This window comes from Macaca nemestrina, chromosome 11 (genome assembly GCF_043159975.1).
Source record: "Macaca nemestrina isolate mMacNem1 chromosome 11, mMacNem.hap1, whole genome shotgun sequence".
NCBI lineage: Eukaryota > Metazoa > Chordata > Mammalia > Primates > Cercopithecidae > Macaca > Macaca nemestrina.
In genome coordinates this window covers 66,454,169-66,475,264 of record NC_092135.1, presented here as the reverse complement: position 1 = coordinate 66,475,264, position 21,096 = coordinate 66,454,169, and the positions used below count along the sequence as shown (strand labels likewise).

The 21,096-nt window shown below is 39.1% G+C and overlaps 1 protein-coding gene across 4 annotated transcripts in view; it reads right to left on the bottom strand.

Annotated features, from left to right (window-relative positions):
- LOC105483289 (ceramide synthase 6) overlaps nt 1-21,096 on the bottom strand; it is a 321,163-nt gene that overhangs the window by 222,873 nt on the left and 77,194 nt on the right. For 3 of the 4 annotated variants that reach the window (XM_011744078.3, XM_011744079.3, XM_071072896.1), the window contains exon 2: nt 6,671-6,776. In XM_011744078.3, the coding sequence (XP_011742380.1) occupies nt 6,671-6,776 (106 nt within the window). Of the gene's footprint in view, nt 1-6,670; nt 6,777-8,492; nt 8,600-21,096 lie in introns of those variants that run through there. The other variant, XM_071072895.1, reaches the window with a different exon arrangement.

Genomic DNA, 21,096 nt, shown 5'->3' with positions numbered 1-21,096 from the left:
ACCCACCATAATAATCCCACTTTAACTAATTTACCTTTGTAAAGATCCTATCTCCAAATAAGGTTACATTATGAAGTACTAGGGGTCAAGATTTCAATGTATACATTTTGGGGAGGAAAATAATTCAACCCACACCAATAACCAAAGCCTGAATTAGTTTTTATTATATAAATTAAGTCCATTTATGTGTTAATATGATTATAAGTTTGTTTATAGCTCTCTACTTTAATTATGTTCTATTTTCCATTTTGATGGTTTTAAAAAATATTTTACTACATGGCTTTTTTTTTTTTTTCCTTTTGGGAGTAATTTCTGTTCTGATGGTTATCCATACGACTCTCTTTTCCATCTCTAATAAGTCAAACAAGCAATATTTAAAGTAACCTTATTTCCTCCACCTTATTAAAGTAGCCTTATTTCCTTCTCCTCCACCACCCAATACTACAATAGTCAATAATATTATCTTTCTTAGCGTTTACTCTTGTACTATTAAATATGCATATACTTCTAATGATTTGCCAGCTTTAACTGATATGCTTTGACTCCCAACTCTTAGAGATCATGCAATCAGTGAACTGATTCTGCCTCCCACCTTCTTCCCCTCTACTCAGTTACTGCTGTATCATTTCTACACTGTGAGAACCTAGAACATTAACATTCTGTCTGTCACCATTCCTCATACTTCTTTTTTAGTACTACAGTTTAAATATATTCAAAACTTACAAACATTCCCAGTGATCTCTTGGTCAGCTAAAATTAATGATTTAATAAAGTCTCTTCAAGAAAGACTCATGTAATAATATCTCTAAATTTTTTCATGTTCAAAGATGTCTAACATGATGTCTATAACCTTTACAGAGTAAAAACAATTTGGCTAGATATAAAATTCTTAGTTCACATTTTCCTTGGGAATATTGAAAATATTCCCTACAGAGAAAAGCCTACAATCACATAACATTTTCCCTAAAAAAAGAGATCTGATTTTTTACCCAGCTGCTCAGTGAAGTATTTCTTTACTTATCAAGTCCAGCTACTTTAATAATGTAAGTCTTAGTGTTGAACTTTCTGGGTCCATTTTCACTACATTCTTGTTAACATATTAAAATAAACCTCCATTTATTTCAGGAAAAAATCTTGAATTATATCTCAGAAGTTGTTTTAATTCATTGTCTTATTTTGCTTTTCCTTAAGGGATTCCTATTACAGAAATGCTCGATCTATTTGCCTATATGTCCATTTTTTAGCTCTTTTTGGTTTGTTTCATTTAATTCAGTTTTATTCTTTCTATCTTCCATAGTCTTTGCTGAGTTTCCTGCAGTGACTAGTGTTTCCTGCCTTCTTCCCAATTTTGACTTTTTTCCTGTGATGGATTTGGTACTTTTCTCTGAACTCTACCAGCTCACATTCCACCTCCTCTTGTTGACCAACTATTTCTTTCTTTAGTTCTTATAGTTCTTCTTTGTGATCTTCCTTCACAGAGTTACTGCTTCATTTTTTTAAATTTATGGTAAAATATTTAATCACAATTTTCATTTGCCTCTTTAGCCTCATTATTCTAGTGAAAATTTTGTTAACAGGAGTTGCTATACTTTCCTTTCATTGTCTTTGATGTTGTGTGAGTTGCTTCTTTACTAATCATCTTTAAATTAGTTGAATTTTCTTGACCTGCTACTTCCAGTATGGGGAGCAGGAAGGATACTCTTCTAGTCTGGCTGCCAAGAAGGGAGATGGCCTCCTGAAAACATACCCTTCAGGTGGCTTTATGTGTCCCTCCTCCATTCCCACCAGCCTGGCTCACCTGTTCCTGCACCTACTGTTGCAAATAGTGGGTGGTGCTTTTGTCTGCTCAACTCTTGAGAACTGCCTTTGTGCTGGTTTTCCTGTAATCCACCCCCACAGGGCCCTCCAGACACACTTCACGCTTTTCACTTCCTCATACTTGGTTTCTGCCCAATCTAGTTAGCCTTTATATATGTTTTGAAATCTAGAGATATGCCTCTCCTAATTTGCCAAATAAAACATGTGAGATTTTCTTTCATTTTTTTCTTTCTTTCTATGTGTTTGTGTGTGTGTGTGTGTGTGTGTGTGTGTGTGTGTGTGTGTATACACTGTATGTGGGGTGGGGGTTTCTTATTGTTCTTTCCTTATTATTCTCCATAAGTTTTTTTGAAAGATTTACAGGCAAAGAAATGAATAATGGTGACTCGCATAAACATTTATATATTACAAACACCTAGGTTAATCTTAAAAACATTAATCTTAACCAGTACTAGGAGGGGAAGAAGGAAAGTATAAAATAAAAATGAAAGGAAATAGGTTATTGAGGAGAATTAGGAAAAACAAATTATAGGAAATCTGCCTTTCACTTTAAAATTTAGTCTAACATACCAAAAGCAAATTTTATTATTTCCCTGGATCATAAAACCTGGCTTTATACCTGACATATATTCTCACCCCCATGGCTTAAGCACTGATTTGATTAGAAAAGTGAGGTAGTTAGCATCACAGGTATGTACAAATAATATGGTAGGAGAATCCCCAAAAGTTAAAAGCATATTTATCCAGAAAATTCTGAATATAACCAGTTAAGAAACAACAAAACCAGTTAAGAAACAGGAGCTCAAAAATATTCACTAAACAAATAATCATTCTGTTCATTTGAATGGGTCTGACAATCCACAATTGTAGATGTTCTGGTCCCATTCCAATACTATTGATGAGAATCTCTAGAAACATGATGCAACACTCTGCATTTTAACCCTCAGGTGATCCTAAATGCAAATCAAAATATGGGAACCAATGGGACAAAAGATGCCATATCATTTACTGAATGATTTACAAGATTATTTAACCCTCATGAATGCCTGTGAGATGCTTATTCAAAGATTTTTACAAATGAGCTTATCTGCAGCCTAGGGAGGTTAAGAAACTCACCTAAGGCCACAATGACAGACACAGCAGAGCTGAGGTTCCAACACAAATATCCAGGTATGACTGGCTCAAACACCAAGGCTTCTAATTATTTTACAATAGGAGTAGTTTCTATAAAATGTTTACAAAATTTTAGATAGGGGATGGGGGAGGAGAGAGAGATAGGCAACAGGCAGACAGGTGTTACTTCAAAAGGAAAGACTGCTAGAGAATATATAAGGGTTCAAATTTTTCAGCTATTAATAATTTCACAAAGGAGAACCAGATAGTCAGGGCATGTGACCTGTGCTGTCACACAAGAAAAACCACATTCAGAAAGGTCCACATTTGGGGTTGGAAACCCTGTAGTCACCATCTTGAAATTCTTAACAGTTCTATCATGGAATTTGTGCTTTATAAATGAAGCCCAATGGGGCAAAGGAGCAGGTGCCAGAAGCTTGGATTCTTGGCTCATACACAGTCCCACCACTTCCGCCAGATGTGTGTGTGGTCGCCCAGTTCCTCATCCCCTGGCTTGTAGCACCCACCAGCCTCCCTGTCTCCCCACCTCCTAGTGACTGCTGCTGCCTTCAGCCCCCAGTAGAAGGACGAGTGCAAGCACAGAGAGTCGGGGGTCGAGTTTCAGAGAGGATGGAGGCAGCTACCCCAGTGCATGTGGTTGGCGACTCGCTATGGCTAAGCCTCTTGTGTACCCCTGGATCTGGGCATAGAGGTTGCAATGCACTTGAAGGTCACTCATCACCCATGGGTTGGGGCAGTGGGCCTGGAGAGAGGCCTGACTCTATTTCTCTGCTCCCCTGAACCAAGGTACAGTGTGTCAGCCAGTGGCTGGAAAAAAGGGAAACCTGGCAGCTGGTGGGTCATGTGCACACTAAGTCACAGGGTGTACCCCCCAGGTACCTGTGAGGGTCTATACTTTCCCCAAGAGTCTCCCCATGCCATTAGGGAACACGATATTACACAGCAAATAAAAAACACTTTGACCAGGTATGGTGGCTCACAGCTATAATCCCAATACTTTGGGAGGCTGAGGCAAGAGGATTGCTTGAAGCCAGGAGTTCAAGACCAGCCTGGGCAACATAGTGAGACACTATCTGTACAAAAAAATTTTTTTAATTAGCCAGGTGTGGTGGCCCACACCTGTAGTTCCAGCTACTTGAGAAGCTGAAGCAAGAGGATCATTTGAGCCCAGAGTTTGAGGCTGCAGTGTGCTACGATTATGCCACTAGACTCCAGCCTTGGGAACAGAGTGAGACCTTGTCTCAAAACCAAAAACAACAAACAAAAAAACACCTTGACAAGTAGAGAGAGACTAAGGGAGGAAGGAAAAAGTTTTATATTTTTGTACTCTTAATGGCACTTTTTTTCATGCTTTCTGAACAAGGGGTCCCACATTTTCATTCTGTACTGGGCCCCACAAACTATGTAGCCAGTCATATACAGAAATTTTAAGGGTTCATCTCTCACACTTGAAGGATTATAATCATGCCCTTCTACAAAAAGGCAGCTGAACTATAGTGAGGCCAGGATACTGGATGATCATTCACACACATATACAAATGCACACTTGGTTCCAGCTGTCCCAAGTCCTGCCCCTCCTATTCCAGTCAACTGACTGGTTATATTTCGTATCACAAATAAGATCGGAGAACTACAAAGAATACAAGGGAAAACGGTTCCAACTTTTGCTGCATTTATATTTCACACATGACGCTTCTGTTTTAATCATGTAAAAACCTCCAAAGAAATCACCTTGGAAACTAAAAGATATGCTCATTCAAATTAAGTAGAAGCAAGTATTCTTTTTTTTTTTTTTTTGTATGTTTGTTTTGAGACGGAGTCTTGATCTATCACCAGGCTGGAGTGCAGTGGCACAATCTCCGTTCACTGCAACCTCCGCCTCTTGGGTTCAAGCCATTCTTCTGCCTCAGCCTCCCGAGTAGTTGGGACTACAGGTGCACGCCACTATGTCCAGCTAATTTTTATATTTTTAGTAGAGATGGGGTCTCACCATGTTGGCCAGGGTGGTCTCAATCTCTTGACCTCATGATCCGCCCTCCTCGGTCTCCCAAAGTGCTGGGATTCTAAGCGTGAGCCACCGTGCCTAGCCAAGCAAGTATTCTTTAGAGCAGCCAATCTGGCTGCAAAATCTTTTTATTACCTTTATGGAGGAAATTTCTCCAGTAACTGTAAAAAACATAAGGCAAGGGAAGTGAAACATCCACTGCAGGATTTTTAAGGAGAGGCATCAAATTTGGGGAAAATTTAAAAAACAAAAAACCCTCATTTTATTATTCATTTAGAATACTATATGTTTAATGTACTTAGAGTAGTTCACAAAGAGACTCCAAATATGTTATAATCACACTCACAAATGAACCTGAGATGTCCCTACACACCTGTTTTTTTAAGAGGGAAAAAGTTGTTTCACTCAAGTAATTTGATACACTAAATGAAAATGCAAGCTTTTTTTTTAAAATATATTTTCTTCTTTTAAATACCATAAGATATGTGTCCCTTCAGACAGGAACTTGGCAATCTGAAATTACCCCATAAAAACCACCAAAAGAGCTTTTCCTAAAATTCCATTCATTCTTCTCTTCTTCCTAGCAGGGATATGAAAAACACCTGGTAGTTTCTTAATTTTTTGAGGAAAAAAAAATTTTTTAAAGGACAGAGGGAAAAACTCTAGAGAATTTTGGAAGAAATGAAGACCATAAAATAGGCGAAAGTATTTGGATATCTGAATTAATAGTTGTAAGATGAGATAGCTAGTACAAATGGCTAGAAACACAAATATCAAGAAAAGAAATAGAATTTGCTTAATTCTATCAAATCACATCTTGGAAGCCTGGGTAATTCTCCCAGAAAAATGAAAGAGAGAAAATGAGCCATTTAATATATGAACACACAATACTTCTCATAGAACACTGTATTTCTCCTTGTCCAGACAAGAATAAGGTAAGATATATAAAAACTCTGTAATTTGCTTTATTTTCCTATGGCCTTCAATTGAGGGTTTCTGACTTCGGCATTCTCCTCCCTCTTTGTTCTGAAGGAGATCTGAACTTGGGATGGGGGTGGAGGCAGGAGACACGGTCTCTTCTCCCCGCTTCTCTTCCGCTCCCTCCTTCCCACTCCTAGTTTGGGCTTCATCTCCCACCTGTGTATCTCCTCCCTTTTATTCTCCACAGTGAACCTATCTCTTCACTTAAGACTCTTCTGACCCTCCTTCATACATTCATGGTACAATCTTTTATCCTGCAATTATGGCTTCTTCTTGTTTTTGTTTACATTTGTCTACTTATCACAGCTCCTAGAATCTATGGACAATGCTACAAGCCAAGAGGTCCTTTTTTTCACACACACATAAATCACACTCTTCAGCTCTACCCAGTCACCTCCACAAAGTCCCTCCCAGCCCTCATCTTGCTTCAAGTCAAATCTTGCTTCAGGTCACATGTGATTAAAAGAGTCACAGAATTAGACTAATTGTTATTTAATCAAGACTCTTCTGAGGCAAGCTACTAAAAATCAACCTGAGCGTAAACTACCAGGTCTAAGACAAGCTCATCTTCATTCCACTTCTACTACGCTTACATTCCTTCTGACAACATGTTCTCCAGCATGAGGTTAGGCAAAAGTTGATTCTCCAAACCCAGAAGGGGAGGAACTGAATGACAGCAGGCTGAGAATGGTGACCGGGGACAATTCATACCCCCGGAAAGGACAATCATACCTTCGTAATTGCAGTGAAGACCTTTTCCAGAATGGCATTGGGCGGAGCAATCTGTGGTCCATTGGCCTGAATGTTGAGGGCTATGGCACACGGTTTGGCTACAAATCTAAAAATTACAAAAAGAAAAAAGTAGATGGTCAGAATTTATTCTTTCTATGTGATTCTTAATGCCACCAGTTACACATAACTCAATTATCCCAATAAAGTGTTGGTAGGATTTCATGGGTGTACATTGTCAACACTCCCGTCAGTAACTGTAAGGCCGACTTAACCATTTTTCTCTCCATTAGCCCCCAGCAGTAACATTAAAAAAGAAATCCTTTTAAAACATTTAAACCCTCCAATCCTCAACTTCGAATAAGACAAAGCTAGAAAGACGATCAGATGAAAATATAAGTGTGTAAGATAGAAATAAAACAATGATTTCAAAATGAGATAACTTATACTGTTCTTACACAGAGCAATAGTCATGCTATATTTTCACTGTGAGAAAACGTTTACTAAGCATCTAATTATGCATGCAGAGAGAGCGCTTTGATCACCCCTAGTCATAAACTTGGCAATTTTTGTCTCCATAATCAAAGTGTGCTAAATTCAGCCCCAATCCCTTATGGCTTCTTAAAATTCTCTGCTTTGTGGTTATTTGCTTTTTTCTCATAAAGAGTAATGAAGGATGTCAAAAGGCATGATGTTCCAGACAAGATGAAAAGTCGTAAGTGTTTATGTATGAACATCCACAAAACTGTTTTTATCCTAAGCCAATGCCTACGTCAAGAGGAATGAGAGGACTGAGCCTTCTTTCTGGTCTCATTTGCTATGTGAATGAGGTGCTGAAGGGGAGCAGGTGAAGTGCATGGGGCCCCAAAGATGTGGGGACATCGCTAATAAAGCTGTGTTAAAAAAATTAAAAGTTGTTTTAGACTAAATGCTCAAGAAATAAAACTCTGTAAATATTCATTTTCAGTAGTAACATTGAACATTTTCTATGAATACAGAACAATTTTATATCATGTGAAAGTATTACCCAAATTAATTCACTGTTGGTCAAAGGCAACAATTGATAAATATGTAAAACAGACCAGGAGTAAATCTTAGATGAAGCTTCCTTAATGACAGTTGATGAGATTAAAGAACAGTAGACAAGGTTTTTGTTTTTAAAGTAGGGCCAATGAAACTTATATATAAAGTACCACATAATATCCTACTGGGTCCTATTACAAGTAAAAGTGAAGAAATTTATTTAAACAGGAAAATAGAACACTATAGATGTACAAGCCTAAACCAGGAAAGACAGACACAGAAAATGCACCGTAATACTTGGTACACTGGGCTCTCTGGGACAAAGTTGGGAAGGAAGAAGAATCACCCTTTCCCGATATACAAATCCTCTAGATACTGGAGTTTTCCCCAAATTTCTACATTCTCAATTCTGTTTAATGTAAAATTTTCTGAGCGGTATTACCTACATCCCTACCTTCTTGGCAATAAGTATAACATTTTCCTAACGACTCTGGCCCCTTTTTATAAATGATAATCATGGGGCTATGGCTGTAGTGATGAAAGAAGGAATTTAGTAGGCAATGACCACAAGAAAGAGTCTAGAATTTGTTTCCTTGACAAGGTTTCCTGCTTTGTGATTATTTGCCCCTCATCATAAGGTACAAAGAGGGGGGTGAAAAGACATGTGGTCCAGCAAAAGCAAATGATAAGGTAAGACCACAAAATGCATTTGGTGTGAAGGACACAACTATTCCAATGGTTTCCTTCTAGTCTTTCCAGTTGGACTCCTCCCCCGCCCTCCCTCAGCCTCCCCTTCCCACACCTCTGACAAACTGTGTTCCAATTCCCTTCGGACTTTGTCATCATCTTTGTAGCAGTCTGCTGTTCCAGAACAGTCTTCTTTCTTCATCTAACTAGCACAGAGTCTCAATGCAGAAGCTGATCATTTCCTCTTTGTAAGCCCTGTGACAATGCCTGTGCATACACAGGAGGGGGTCAAGACATTTAATCAACTGGTTATCTTCAGTAAATATGTTTTGTTGTTGCTACCATGGTGTTGAGTGCTGCTGACAAGTTGACATTCTCTGTGTGCCCTGTAACAATGCATGGGCAGGCAGTAGGGGAGTCAAGAAATTTACTCAACACCATCTCTTCAATAGCAACTTCCTCACCTCCATTATCCGCCAAAAAAACAAAACAAAACAAAACAAATTTTTAGTATTTGTTATACAACATAATGTATACATCTCTCCTTCTCTGAGTTTCAACCCACTTTTAAAACTCTATTGTCTTTAAATTCCAAGAAAGAAGGCAACAGTGTACCACTTAACAACTTATCAAATTTCAATAATCAAAATTATCAAATAAATATGATGCTGTTAACGTATTTTTAAAGCAATATACGAAGGATAGGGTGGGAATTATTTCTGCTGCTATCTGGCTATGGAGACTTAGCTACAGAAATTAATCTCTCTCTGCCTCAATCTCCTCACATGTGAAAAATTATTATAATTATATATGTACACGTATGTGTTTCTACAAATACATGTATGTATTACAAATCATATCATAGAGTTTCTTTGCCTAAAATGTTTGACAGGAGCCATGGGTAAGGTTTCACATAATAGCATTTACAAACCATGCCTTTCCTGGGCCCAGCGGTTCACCAGCCTCAGCTACATTGAACCAAGCCATGTGTTTTCAAGTTGTAAAAGTATTATACCAAGCAGAAGCAGAAAAAAGAGACCAGATGTCAGGATAGGCACTGAAAGAAACCAGGGACATCTGGTCGAGTAACCACTTGCCCCAGTTTACCCTCCGTCCAAGTGTTCTCAGCACCACGTGCACTGACAGAAGTGTCCCCGTGTGGTATTTTGCCATAGTTAAAAGGACAAGCAAAGAGTCCCATATGGACATTAAATTGTGGTGACTCTCATCCTCAAACCCCAGGCCTGGTGCAGGTCCACAGTGAGTCCACACCAGCAGTGCGATCGGGGTCTGAGCTCATCCACACCTGGCCTTCTCTAAGGGCCCAAACCTTTCCAGCCCCCCTATTCAACCCAATGGCCCTCCAGGGTGCTGTGGCCACACTTCCCACAGGAGAGTTAAGTGTTGGTATAACTCTCCTGTATATAACATGTGCATCTCTCTCCTGTGTGTGGGGCCCCCAAGAGAGCAGGACCAGGCCTCAGTGAAGTCCACATCTCCAGAGCCCTGTTCACAATCTCATTTAATCCTCCCTCAACCAGATGAAGCGGGATTACCATCATCCCCACTTTGCAGAGAGGACCAGAGACGTCAGTGGCCTCCACTTCCAGGGAAATGGAAGCAGAAGACAGTATATTTCTTTCCCAGAAGGGTCACTGTTATAATCAGCTCCCCATTCTGATTCACTGGACAGGCTAAGCTCCCAAATCTGAGGATGTAGAGACAGACAGACAGTGAGAGAGAGAGAGAACAACAGACAAACTTAATAGAATTTAACTCAATTTAAATGTTGAAGTCCATTAAAGTTTAAATGACCCATGGTAGGCATGTGCATAAATCATCGTCCTTTGAACAACGTCATAGGATCTTTTTATTTATATGCCTGGCACACTGTGGGCACTCAATGAGTATTTGATGGATGGATGAATGAATGAATAAAACAATCAAGTAAAATACAATGGCAGGTATCCTTACTATCTTTTCCAAAGGGGCTGTGCATTTTAATTTCCTTGAATATCCACATCTACTCAGGGTCATCTGGGACCCAGAAGGTAGGAGACTGACCACTCCAACTCAAGAAGCCACTTCTTTAATATTCATTGTCCCTAGGATGTGAAAGCTGCCTAGAAAGAGCTTGTGCAGGCTCTACTCACTATGAACGCTCTTTTCAACATAACTCATACTGAGAGCCAAACACTTAATTTCCAAGATTTTTAAAAAATTGCATAAGATAGGCAGAAAAAGTGAACCTCAAATGAAAGAAGAAAAAAGAAGAGCATATAATTATTATCAAATAGGTATTACTGATTATATGAAAATACAGAAATTTTGTGTTTATTCTCCAAAAAAATGTGTGAATCATATTTTTTTTTTCAGAGAGCCTATTTAGATACCAAATAAGATCCATTACACAACTACTATAATTTTATCACTGACTATCATGGTCCATTACACCATGTAAAAAGCTGGATTTTTTTTTTTTAATGCTGGCTCTAACATAAATAAGTTCACAAAAGCCGTCTTTCATAACATTTTGAGAGAAAGAGATAGAGTCAGAGAGAGAAGCAGATTGATGGGGGATGGGGGTAACACATTGACAAATGTAATAGTTGAAAGGAAATATGTGCTTTCAAGCTTTGATGGTTACCTCTATAAGGAAATGCTCACCTAATTACTTTTTTAAATCAAAGGTGACAACACCACCTTCAAAAGATCAAACATCTATAAAGTACTTTCATGTACTATATTTGAAAGTAAATATAATAAGGATGTAAACTTTGAAAAATACTAGGCTCAGTTAAAAAGCAGAGAAAATATCTAAGACATTGCTACTTTTCAATTCTATTTGGCAAGATGTATTTGTATTTTAAACATGAGGTAAACATCTCTGCACAAAGTACTGAAGAAAGCACTGGGCAGTGTTGTGGTGGAGATATAGTCAAAACGTAAAATGGGCCAGATGCAGTGGCTCATGCCTGTAATCCCAGCACTTTGGGAGGCTGAGGCAGGCAGATCACATGAGGCCAGGAGTTCAAGATCAGCCTGGCCAACATGGTGAAACCCCATCTTTACTAAAAATACCAAAATTAGCCAGGTGTGGTGGTACATGCCTGTAATCCCAGCTACTCTGGAGGCTGAGGTAGGAGAATCGCTTGAACCCGGGAGGCAGAGGCTGCAGTGGGCCAATATTGTGCCACTGCACTCCAGCCTTGCCAATAGCACGACTCCATCTCAAAAGAAAAAAAATAACACCCCCCCCAAAAAAAGATAACCATGAAATGAACCTTGCACTCAACGAAGTTTACAATCTGCAAAAGGAGGTTATTAAAAAAAATAAACATTTACAGGGTATATGTCATTGTTCTAATTACTTTAAAATATTTAATCATCTCCAGTGGGTAGCATGGCCAGAGACTTTTATTTCTTTCAAACTATAGCACTTCTTATACTTTCCAAAAATAGTTGGGATGCTGTGATGGTGGCTATACAAGCCTACACGTGATAAAATTGTATAGAATTAAATCTCACACATACATAAATGAGTACCAGTATTAATAAAACTGGGGAAATCCGATTAAGATTGGAAGATGGTAACAAGGTCAAAAGGCTGGTTCTGATACCATACTAGAGATTTATAAAATGTTACCATTGTAGGTAACTGGGTAAAGAGTTCATGAGCTCTCATTGTATTATTTCTTAGAACTGTATTTGAATCTACAACTATCTCAGTAAGGATTTCAATTAAAAATAATTGAAAGGGACATTCTCTTTTTGTTGTGGAGGAATGAGTTAATGGATTTCACAACTTATGAACACCACACTCTCCCCAACCAAACAAAAACAAACAAACAAACACTACCTGAAGGCTCTGGAGACTGAAAAAAGGAAACTGACTTTGGGGAAGTGTCGACGTTGGAGCAAGCAACCAGTAAAGAGTGACCTCTCTGTCTCTTCACTTATATATTTATTCTGCAGTTCTACCCTGAGATCAGACACAGTCACAGCAGCAAGCAAAATTTTGATAGAAAAACACATCCCCTTTATAGCTGCAGGAACCAGGGGAAAAAGCCTGGGGAAATCAGAGAATGACTAGAGAACTACAGAAGAGACAATGCCAAAGAAGCAAACCCTAATTCTGTATATAAACTAAGCATGATTCTAGCTGACTTCTGAAACATGAATATACAAGGTAAACTGAATGCAGATAGGAGCTAAGGTTTAAAGAATTTATCTGAGATTAAAGCCACTGTCCACTGCAAGCATGAAAGGCTACAATTTGAGTCTAAGTAAACTGCCTATTAACAAAACATCAACATTTTTTAAAGCAACGTAAAAAAATCCACAATCTCCACAAAATAACTTTCACCATGCCCAGGATACACAATCTAATAGGTTGATGAAGAGCAAGTAAAATATGTTCCACTCTAAGGGGAAAAGACATGCAAAGGAAAAATTCAGTGAACCTGAACCATGCAATCTGAAAAAAAAAGAAAGAAAAAATGGAGAAATAAACAGATTTTAAAGACCTGTAGAACAATTTTTCATAGTCTAACATGTGGGTAATTAGAGTCACAGGGAAAAAGGAGACAAATTAGGGGGAACAATAAAAAGAAATAATAGTCTGTAACTTCCAAAATCTGGTAAAAGATATAAACATGCTGTTATAGTTTGGGTGTTCTGTCCCCACCAAACCTCATGTTGAAATTTGATCACCAGTGTGAAAGGTGGGGCCTACTGGAAGGTGTTTGGGTCATGGGGGCAGATCCCTCATAAATGGATTGACGCTGTCCCTCAGGGGTGGGTGAGCTTTAGCTCTACTGGTTTCCACAAGAGCTTGTTTAATAAAAAGAGCCTGGCACCTCTCCCCGCCTCTCTTGCTTCCTCTCTTGCCATGTGATCTCTGCACATGCTGGCTCCCCTTCGCCTTCCATCATGAGTGGAAGCAGCCTGAGGCCCTCACTAGATACAGATGCCTAATCTTGAACTTTTCAGTCATCAGAATCATGCACTAAATAAACAGTTTCTTTATAAACTGCCCAGCCCTTTCAGATATTCCTTTGGAGAAACACAAAACAGGTTAAGACATACAGATTCAAGGAGCTCAAGAACTCTACAGAGAGGTAAATTGGAAAAGAAGAAAACCTACACAAAATACAGTCAAACAGATGAAAATCAAAGACAAAAAGAAACTATTGTAATTTACCAGACAAAAATGGCTCACTATATACAGGGAAAAATAATTTGAAATACAATGCTCTTCTCGTCGGAAATTATAAAGGCTCAACAACGTGCAAAAACATCTTTAAAGTACAGTTATGCATCACTTAACGACAGGGATACATTCTGAGAATTACATCATTAGGTGTTTTTGTCTTTGTGTATCATAGTGTCCTTACACAAACCTAGATGGTATAGCCTACTACACACCTAAGATATATGGTATTGCCTATTGCTCCAAGGCTACAAACCTGTACAGGACATTACCATTTACTGTAGTGAATGGGCAATTAAAACAGAATGGTATTTGTGTATCTAAACATATTTAAACACAAAAAAGGACTTCATCTGTCCCATTGTCCTGTGAAAAAGGTGCCTGCTTCTTCTTTGCCTTCAGCCATGATTGTTAAGTTTCCTGAGGCCTCCCCAGCAATGCAGAACTGTGAGTCAAACCTATTTCCTTTATAAATAAATAAACATAGAAAAGGTACAGTAATCATAATCTTATAGGACCACTATTGTATATGTGGAGTTCCCTCCAACTCTCCACTCCCCATAATTAACTGAAATGTTGTTATGCAGCTCATGATAATACTGGAAGCGGGAAAAGAAAAAAAAAACTGTCAGCTGGAAATTCCATGTTCAGCAAAATATCCTTCAAAGAATGAAAGTGAAAAGGAAACTAAGGGTATTTGTGGCCTCCAGATTTCCATTTCAAATATGCTAAAGGAAGTTCTTCTTTAGGTTGAAAGGCAACACAACCAGATGGAAACTTAGATCTTTACAAATGAACAGAGCATCAGAAATGACAAATATATTGGTAAATACAAAAGTGCTTGCAAGGTCTTTGAAATTAATCACAACCAACTAATAACAGATGAAACAGTTAAATCCAATTAGGAGAAATAACATATTCCCACCCCAAACTGTGCCAGAAAGAAACCTATATATAAGTAAAAATTCAATAAAGGAGAAGTGAGGAGAGGTAATTGAGTCAATGCATTGCTTAACTACTAACACTTCCTTGGATACCAATATTTGTCAGGAATGGTGTGCCGTGGCTACTATCCCAGTAAGTATTATCAATTTAAAACTGACCAGAACAATATAGACTAGACTTTGAAAGCTAATATGAAGGTGCATGTTTAGACAAATACACGTGCGTGTGCCTGAGTGAGCAGGCGTATGTGCATGACTGTATATTGTTAAATCCTACCTAAGACGAAACTGTTTCAAGAAAACAAATATCTAGTGGAATGAAGGCCAGGATGGAGAAAGGGGACTGCTATTTATTGAATTAAATATTTATTTCATTTAACAGAAATATAAACTAAAGCTCAAAGAAGTTAATGAGGGTGCCCAAGGTCTTAAAGGTAGTTAAACACCTTAGACAAAATTTAGACCCAATCAATCATAACATAATCTATTAATAAAAACAATATTTTCCACTCTCCCTAAAATAAGAAAAGTAAGAGGCATTGTTAAAATATTTGTGATATGGTCATACACTCTGCTCAGTAATCCCACTTTTAGGTATTTATCTAAGACAATCTGTCAGACAAAGAAGAAAGGCCACAGATGTAAAGATTTTCACGCACAATTATCTGCAGAGGGGAAATGGGTGAATAGCTTAATGAGTCACTACAAAATGACTCGGTGAGCATCTATTATGTATCAGCCCTGCTCTAGGTATTGGGGATGCTGCAGTGAACAAAATCCCATTTTTATGGAGCTTACATTCTAGCAGAGGGAGATTAAAAATAAACCAAGCAGTGTATGCTATGCCAGATGGTGAGAAGTGCTAGAGAGAAAAATAAAGCGTGCTAATAAGGACAGGGCTACCTAGGTGGGGCTGTCATTTAAAACAGATTGGCCAGGGAAGACCCCATTGAGAAGGTACACAGAATCCTGAAGGATGTAAGGAAAGAAACTAGAAAGGTAAGTGGCAGAAGGACATTCTAGAAGGAACAGCAGCCAAGGCTGAAGGCTGAGAAGGAGTCTGACTGAGACGCTGAAGGCATATCCAGAAGGCTAGAGAGACTAGTACAGAGTTAGTAAGCACGGGAGGAATGAAGAGGGGTTAGAGAGCAGCAGGCAGCCACACACAGTGCCTTCTAGGCCATTTTGGGACTTTTTGTTTTTTGTTTTTACACACAGTAAGGTAGGAAGCTTCTTCAGGACCATGTGAAGAAAACCTAAATGATTTATTCTGTCCTAAGAGGATCACTAGCTCCTCTGTTGAGAGCAGACAGAAGGGGAACAAGGATGGAGACAGCAAGGCTAACTGGAAGGCTGCTGCAATTATCCAGGTCAGAGGTGATGGCAGCAAAAGAGGCAGTGAGAAGTGATCAGATCCTGGAAGTATCCTGAAGACTGGGCTCACAGGATCCACAGACAGACTGAACATGGATGGGATGAGGCAAGAGAGGAATAACAGGTAACGACAAGGTTTTGTCCTGGCATGGGGGTTGGGCTGAAGTTCATGACTTCAGTATGAGGCCTGGTAAGACTGAGGTAATGCTTATTAGGCTACCAGGCTTATAAATGGAGATGTCCAGTAGGCAGCTGGATATGCTAGTATGAAGTTTAGGTTTGGGCAAGGGATACAAATTTATTTTCATCAACATATAGATGACATATAAAGCCACAAGAACAAGGAAATCACCTGGGAAGTGAGTATAAATAAATACGGGAGGAGATTCAAGAAATAAACCCTAAGGTGACACCAGTGTTTAATATCCGAGTACAAAGAAACCCCTGAAATATTATGTAGCTACTAAAAAGGATATTTACACAAAATATGCAAAACATGAAAATCTATAATACATTGATTTCTTTAAAGCAGGCTATTTTATAAAAACTATAAAATAAAGTATGTGATAGAATAAAATCTGAAAAACAACACTTGCTGTACCGGAGGAAATTAGCCACTCTCCCTAAAATAAGAAAAGTAAATTAAAGAGGAAGTGTTAAAATATTTGTGATACGGTCATACACTCTGCTCAGTAATCCCACTTTTAGGTATTTATCTAAGACAGTCAGACAAAGAAGAAAGGCCACAGATGTAAAGATTTTCACGCACAATTATCTGCACAGTGAAAACAGTAAATAGCTTAATGAGTAACTACAAAATAACTCAGTGAGCATCTATTATGTATCAGCCCTGCTCTTTATACTTTGCTTTACACTTTGCTCTTTCTTTATACTTTGCTTACCATGCTTTTATTAAACAAAATTGCATCATTACTTTGCAATTATTTATGTATTGCAATTATATGTATTGCAAATACATATAAATTATGTATTTATAATTTGCTTTATTTTCCTACTGTGAATATTTCCCTCAGAAAATTACATATCCTTGTAGGGCATGGTATTTAATCGTTACAAAGACTTACACTGTTGTCCTTTTTTGTTTTACAAATTTTGTTGTGTATATTTGAGGTGTGCAACACATTATAGGATACCTATATAGTAAAATGGCTACTATAGTGAAGCAAATTAATATATCTATCATCTCACATCAGTTACTTGTGTGTGTGTGACAAAAGCAGCTAGTATCTACTTATTTAAAATAAATAGGTTTATTTATTTTATTAAAAAATCTCTAAAACAATACAATGTTGTTAACTCAGGCCTCACTGCACATTAGATCTCTAGGTGTGCTCATACTATATTTTTGTTCTTACTTCTTGCTGCTGGGAATATTCTCTAAGAAAACAGTCACCAGGCCCTTTCTGACAGTACAGAACTCTGAACAAAGTCCTACCATGTTGTTATGATATCAAAGATACAAGCAAAAGTGAATCTGAAGAATTAAATTATTTAGGTTGACCACTAAAATACTCTGTCATCCAAAGGGCTAATATCCAGAACCTACAAAGAACTCAAACAAATTTACAAGAAAAAAACAAACAACCCCATCAAAAAGTGGGCAAAGGATATGAACAGACATTTCTCAAAAGAAGACATTCATACAGCCAACAGACACATGAAAAAATGCTCATCATCACTGGCCATCAGAGAAATGCAAATCAAAACCACAATGAGATACCATCTCACACCAGTTAGAATGGCAATCATTAAAAAGTCAGGAAACAACAGGTGCTGGAGAGGATGTGGAGAAATAGGAACACTTTTACACTGTTGGTGGGATTGTAAACTAGTTCAACCATTATGGAAAACAGTATGGCGATTCCTCAAGGATCTAGAACTAGATGTACCATAAGACCCAGCCATCCCATTACTGGGTATATACCCAAAGGATTATAAATTATGCTGCTATAAAGACACATGAACACGTATGTTTACTGCAGCACTATTCACAATAGCAAAGACTTGGAATCAACCCAAATGTCCATCAGTGACAGATTGGATTAAGAAAATGTGGCACATATACACCATGGAATACTATGCAGCCATCAAAAAGGATGAGTTTGAGTCCTTTGTAGGGACTTGGATGCAGCTGGAATCCATCATTCTTAGCAAACTATCACAAGAACAGAAAACCAAACACCGCATGTTCTCACTCATAGGTGGGAACTGAACAATGAGATCACTCGGACTCAGGAAGGGGAACATCACACACCGGGGCCTATCATGGGGAGGGGGGAGGGGGGAGGGATTGCATTGGGAGTTATACCTGATGTAAATGACGAGTTGATGGGTGCAGCACAGCAACATGGCACAAGTATACATATGTAACAAACCTGCACGTTATGCACATGTACCCTACAACTTAAAGTATAATAATAATAAATAAATTAAAAAATAAAATAAAATAAAATACTCTGTCATCATAGGATAACTATCCATTCTTCCATCTGCATTATCTCTGCCACTTCAATTTAGGATCACTTTTGCTAGCTAAAGCTTCAAGAAATTAACCATAAAGTTTTGAAGATGAAAATTTCCAGACTCTTCTATATCCTAGATTTTCACATTTTTAAAGATTTTTGATGATCCATAGAAAAATGGGCAAAAGATGTTAAATAGGCAATTTTCAAAAGAACAAATGGAATATCAATAAACATACAACAAGATATTCAGCCACATCAGGAAAATGTACCAAGACCATTTCATGCCCATCAGGCTGAGTTTTATAATGTGAAATACAGCCAAGGATTTGGAGAAATAAAAATAAATTTCTCATGTGGAAGTTTAATTAAAAATGCACGAGATATAAAAAAGTAGTATACAGAGATAAGTAACAAATGACCAATAGACATACGAAAAGATGGTCATCCTCACCCAAAAAAAAAAAAAATTGATATCTAAACATTGTTGGGCGGGGCCAAGATGGCCGACTAGAAACAGTGGCGATCTGAGGCGCCAATCAAAAAGAATGATAGTAAGCGTGTGGATCCTTCTCCGGTAACCAAGGTATCCAGCTTCTCTCATCAGAACTGACTAGCAGGCTGGCATGATCCACGGAGAGGAAGGAAGAGCAGTGTGGTATGGAGGCCCACCTGAGTGCCACACGGGGCAGGAGAACCCTCTCCCCCGAAGCAAGGGAAGCCGTAAGTGAACATGCTACCCAGCCAAGGAATCCGTGCTTTTTCCGCGGAATGGTGCAACCCATGGATCAGAAGATCCTACTCGCGAACGCACTCCACCGAGGCCTAGCGTCCCAACCCCAGAGCCACACGGATTCTCAACAGCCTTTCAGCTGGCATCTCCTTAAAACTACTGAGCTCCCAGGGGGAAGGGTGACCAACACCACAGCTGCGGCTGCCTGCTGTCTAAGTCATATGAGTTTCTTAGGGGAGGGGCAGCAGCCAGCACCGGGACTCACACTGCTTAACATGCTAAGCTCCCTGGGCGGGAGAAAGGCAGCATCTAACACTACAGCTCCAGGACATGCTTTTCCCCTGCTGGAGCCAGGGAGGCTGGACGGCTTGGTCCCAAGACGTGTCCCCAACAGCCCAACACACCGGCTGTGGCAGAGGGCAGCCAGAGTGCCTCTTCAGGCCTGATCCTCACTGGGCGGGGCTTCTCTGTAGGAACTCCAGTAACTCTAGCCAGAGGCTCAGGGACAGAACACGGATCTCCCTGGACCCGATCCCCTAGCGAGAGGGGTGGCCGCAGTCTCTGTGTAAGTATTGTTAAAAATAGAGATGAACAAGATGGTCTGTATCCCAGGTAAGACTCAAAACTCAGTGATACAAAAATCTAACATGGAAAGCCCTGAGACAGCTACAATTTAGCTAATTCCACAGGGCTCTTCTAGCAAAGGGCTCCACTGTGACTGAGACAAACGAGAACACAAATGGAATAAAAATAAAAGGCCATTTCAGTACCTGTTCAGATAGAAAAAAAGGATGACATTCAAGGCAATGAGAACACCAAAAGACATGAAACTATGCAACTGGATGAAATTACTCCAAAAAAAGTGTTATCAACACTAAATAAATATAGTTAAGAGAATCTCTGGTGCCACCAGAAAAGAAACTGCTTCTTCCGGTGCCTGGAGATACCACAGAACTTCTCTATTTTCTCATCTACATAACAAAAATCATAATTACACTCTGTTTCATGTTGGGATTTTCTAAGTCACTGGCACCTTGGGAGCAACTGGAATGGGACAGAGATAGGGGAGGATGGCATGAAGAGTAGTGTGCAGTAAGAAGACAATTTTCTTCTCAGGAAGAATATCAACTGTTCTCTAGTAGCATCATACAGTAGAAATAACAATTCCTTTAGTACAAACCCATATCCCAGGTGCACCTACTCTGAGCCTAGATTGTTGGAAAGCAGTTTAATATTTCTGAACCCTAGTTACTATGTTTACAAAATGAAGACAATAAAATGTACCTGGCAAATTTTGTCTAAGCACTGACAACGTAAATATAAACCTCTCACAACAGAGCCCAAATTTGGAAAATATTCAGCAAGTGCTGGTTCTCCTTAAATTTTGATGACAAGAAGAATACTTTCACACATCAGAAGGTGCCCTCATCTGTGGTGGTCAGTGACTTTTTTTGTTTGTTTGTTTGTTTTTTGAGACAGAGTCTCGCTCTGTTGCCCAGGCTGGAGTGCAGTGGAGCGATCCTGGCTCACTGCAACCTCCACTTCCCAGGTTCAAGCGATTCTCCTGCCTCAGCCTCCCAAGTGACTGGAATTATAGGTGCCCGCCACCAGGCCTGGCTAACTTTTGTATTTTTAGTAGAGACGGGGTTTCACCATGTTGGTCATGCTGGTCTCAAACTCCCGACCTCAGGTGATCCACCCGCCTCGGCCTCCCACAGTGCTGGGATTACAGGCGTGATCCACCGCGCCCAGCTTGTCAGTGACTTTTAATGGGAAACGTATTATGGGAAGAGCGTAAGATGCACAGATTTGTGAAGGAGCCAGAAAACTTCCAGCTTGCTATGTCATTTGGTCCAGCCACCTTTCTCCCGGCCAGATTTTTCTCTAGAGAGAGCATTCCAAAACTTCCTTTAGGCATGAACTCTCCCTTTATGTTTCTTTGCAATTTCCTGTGAAATCTATAATTATTTCAA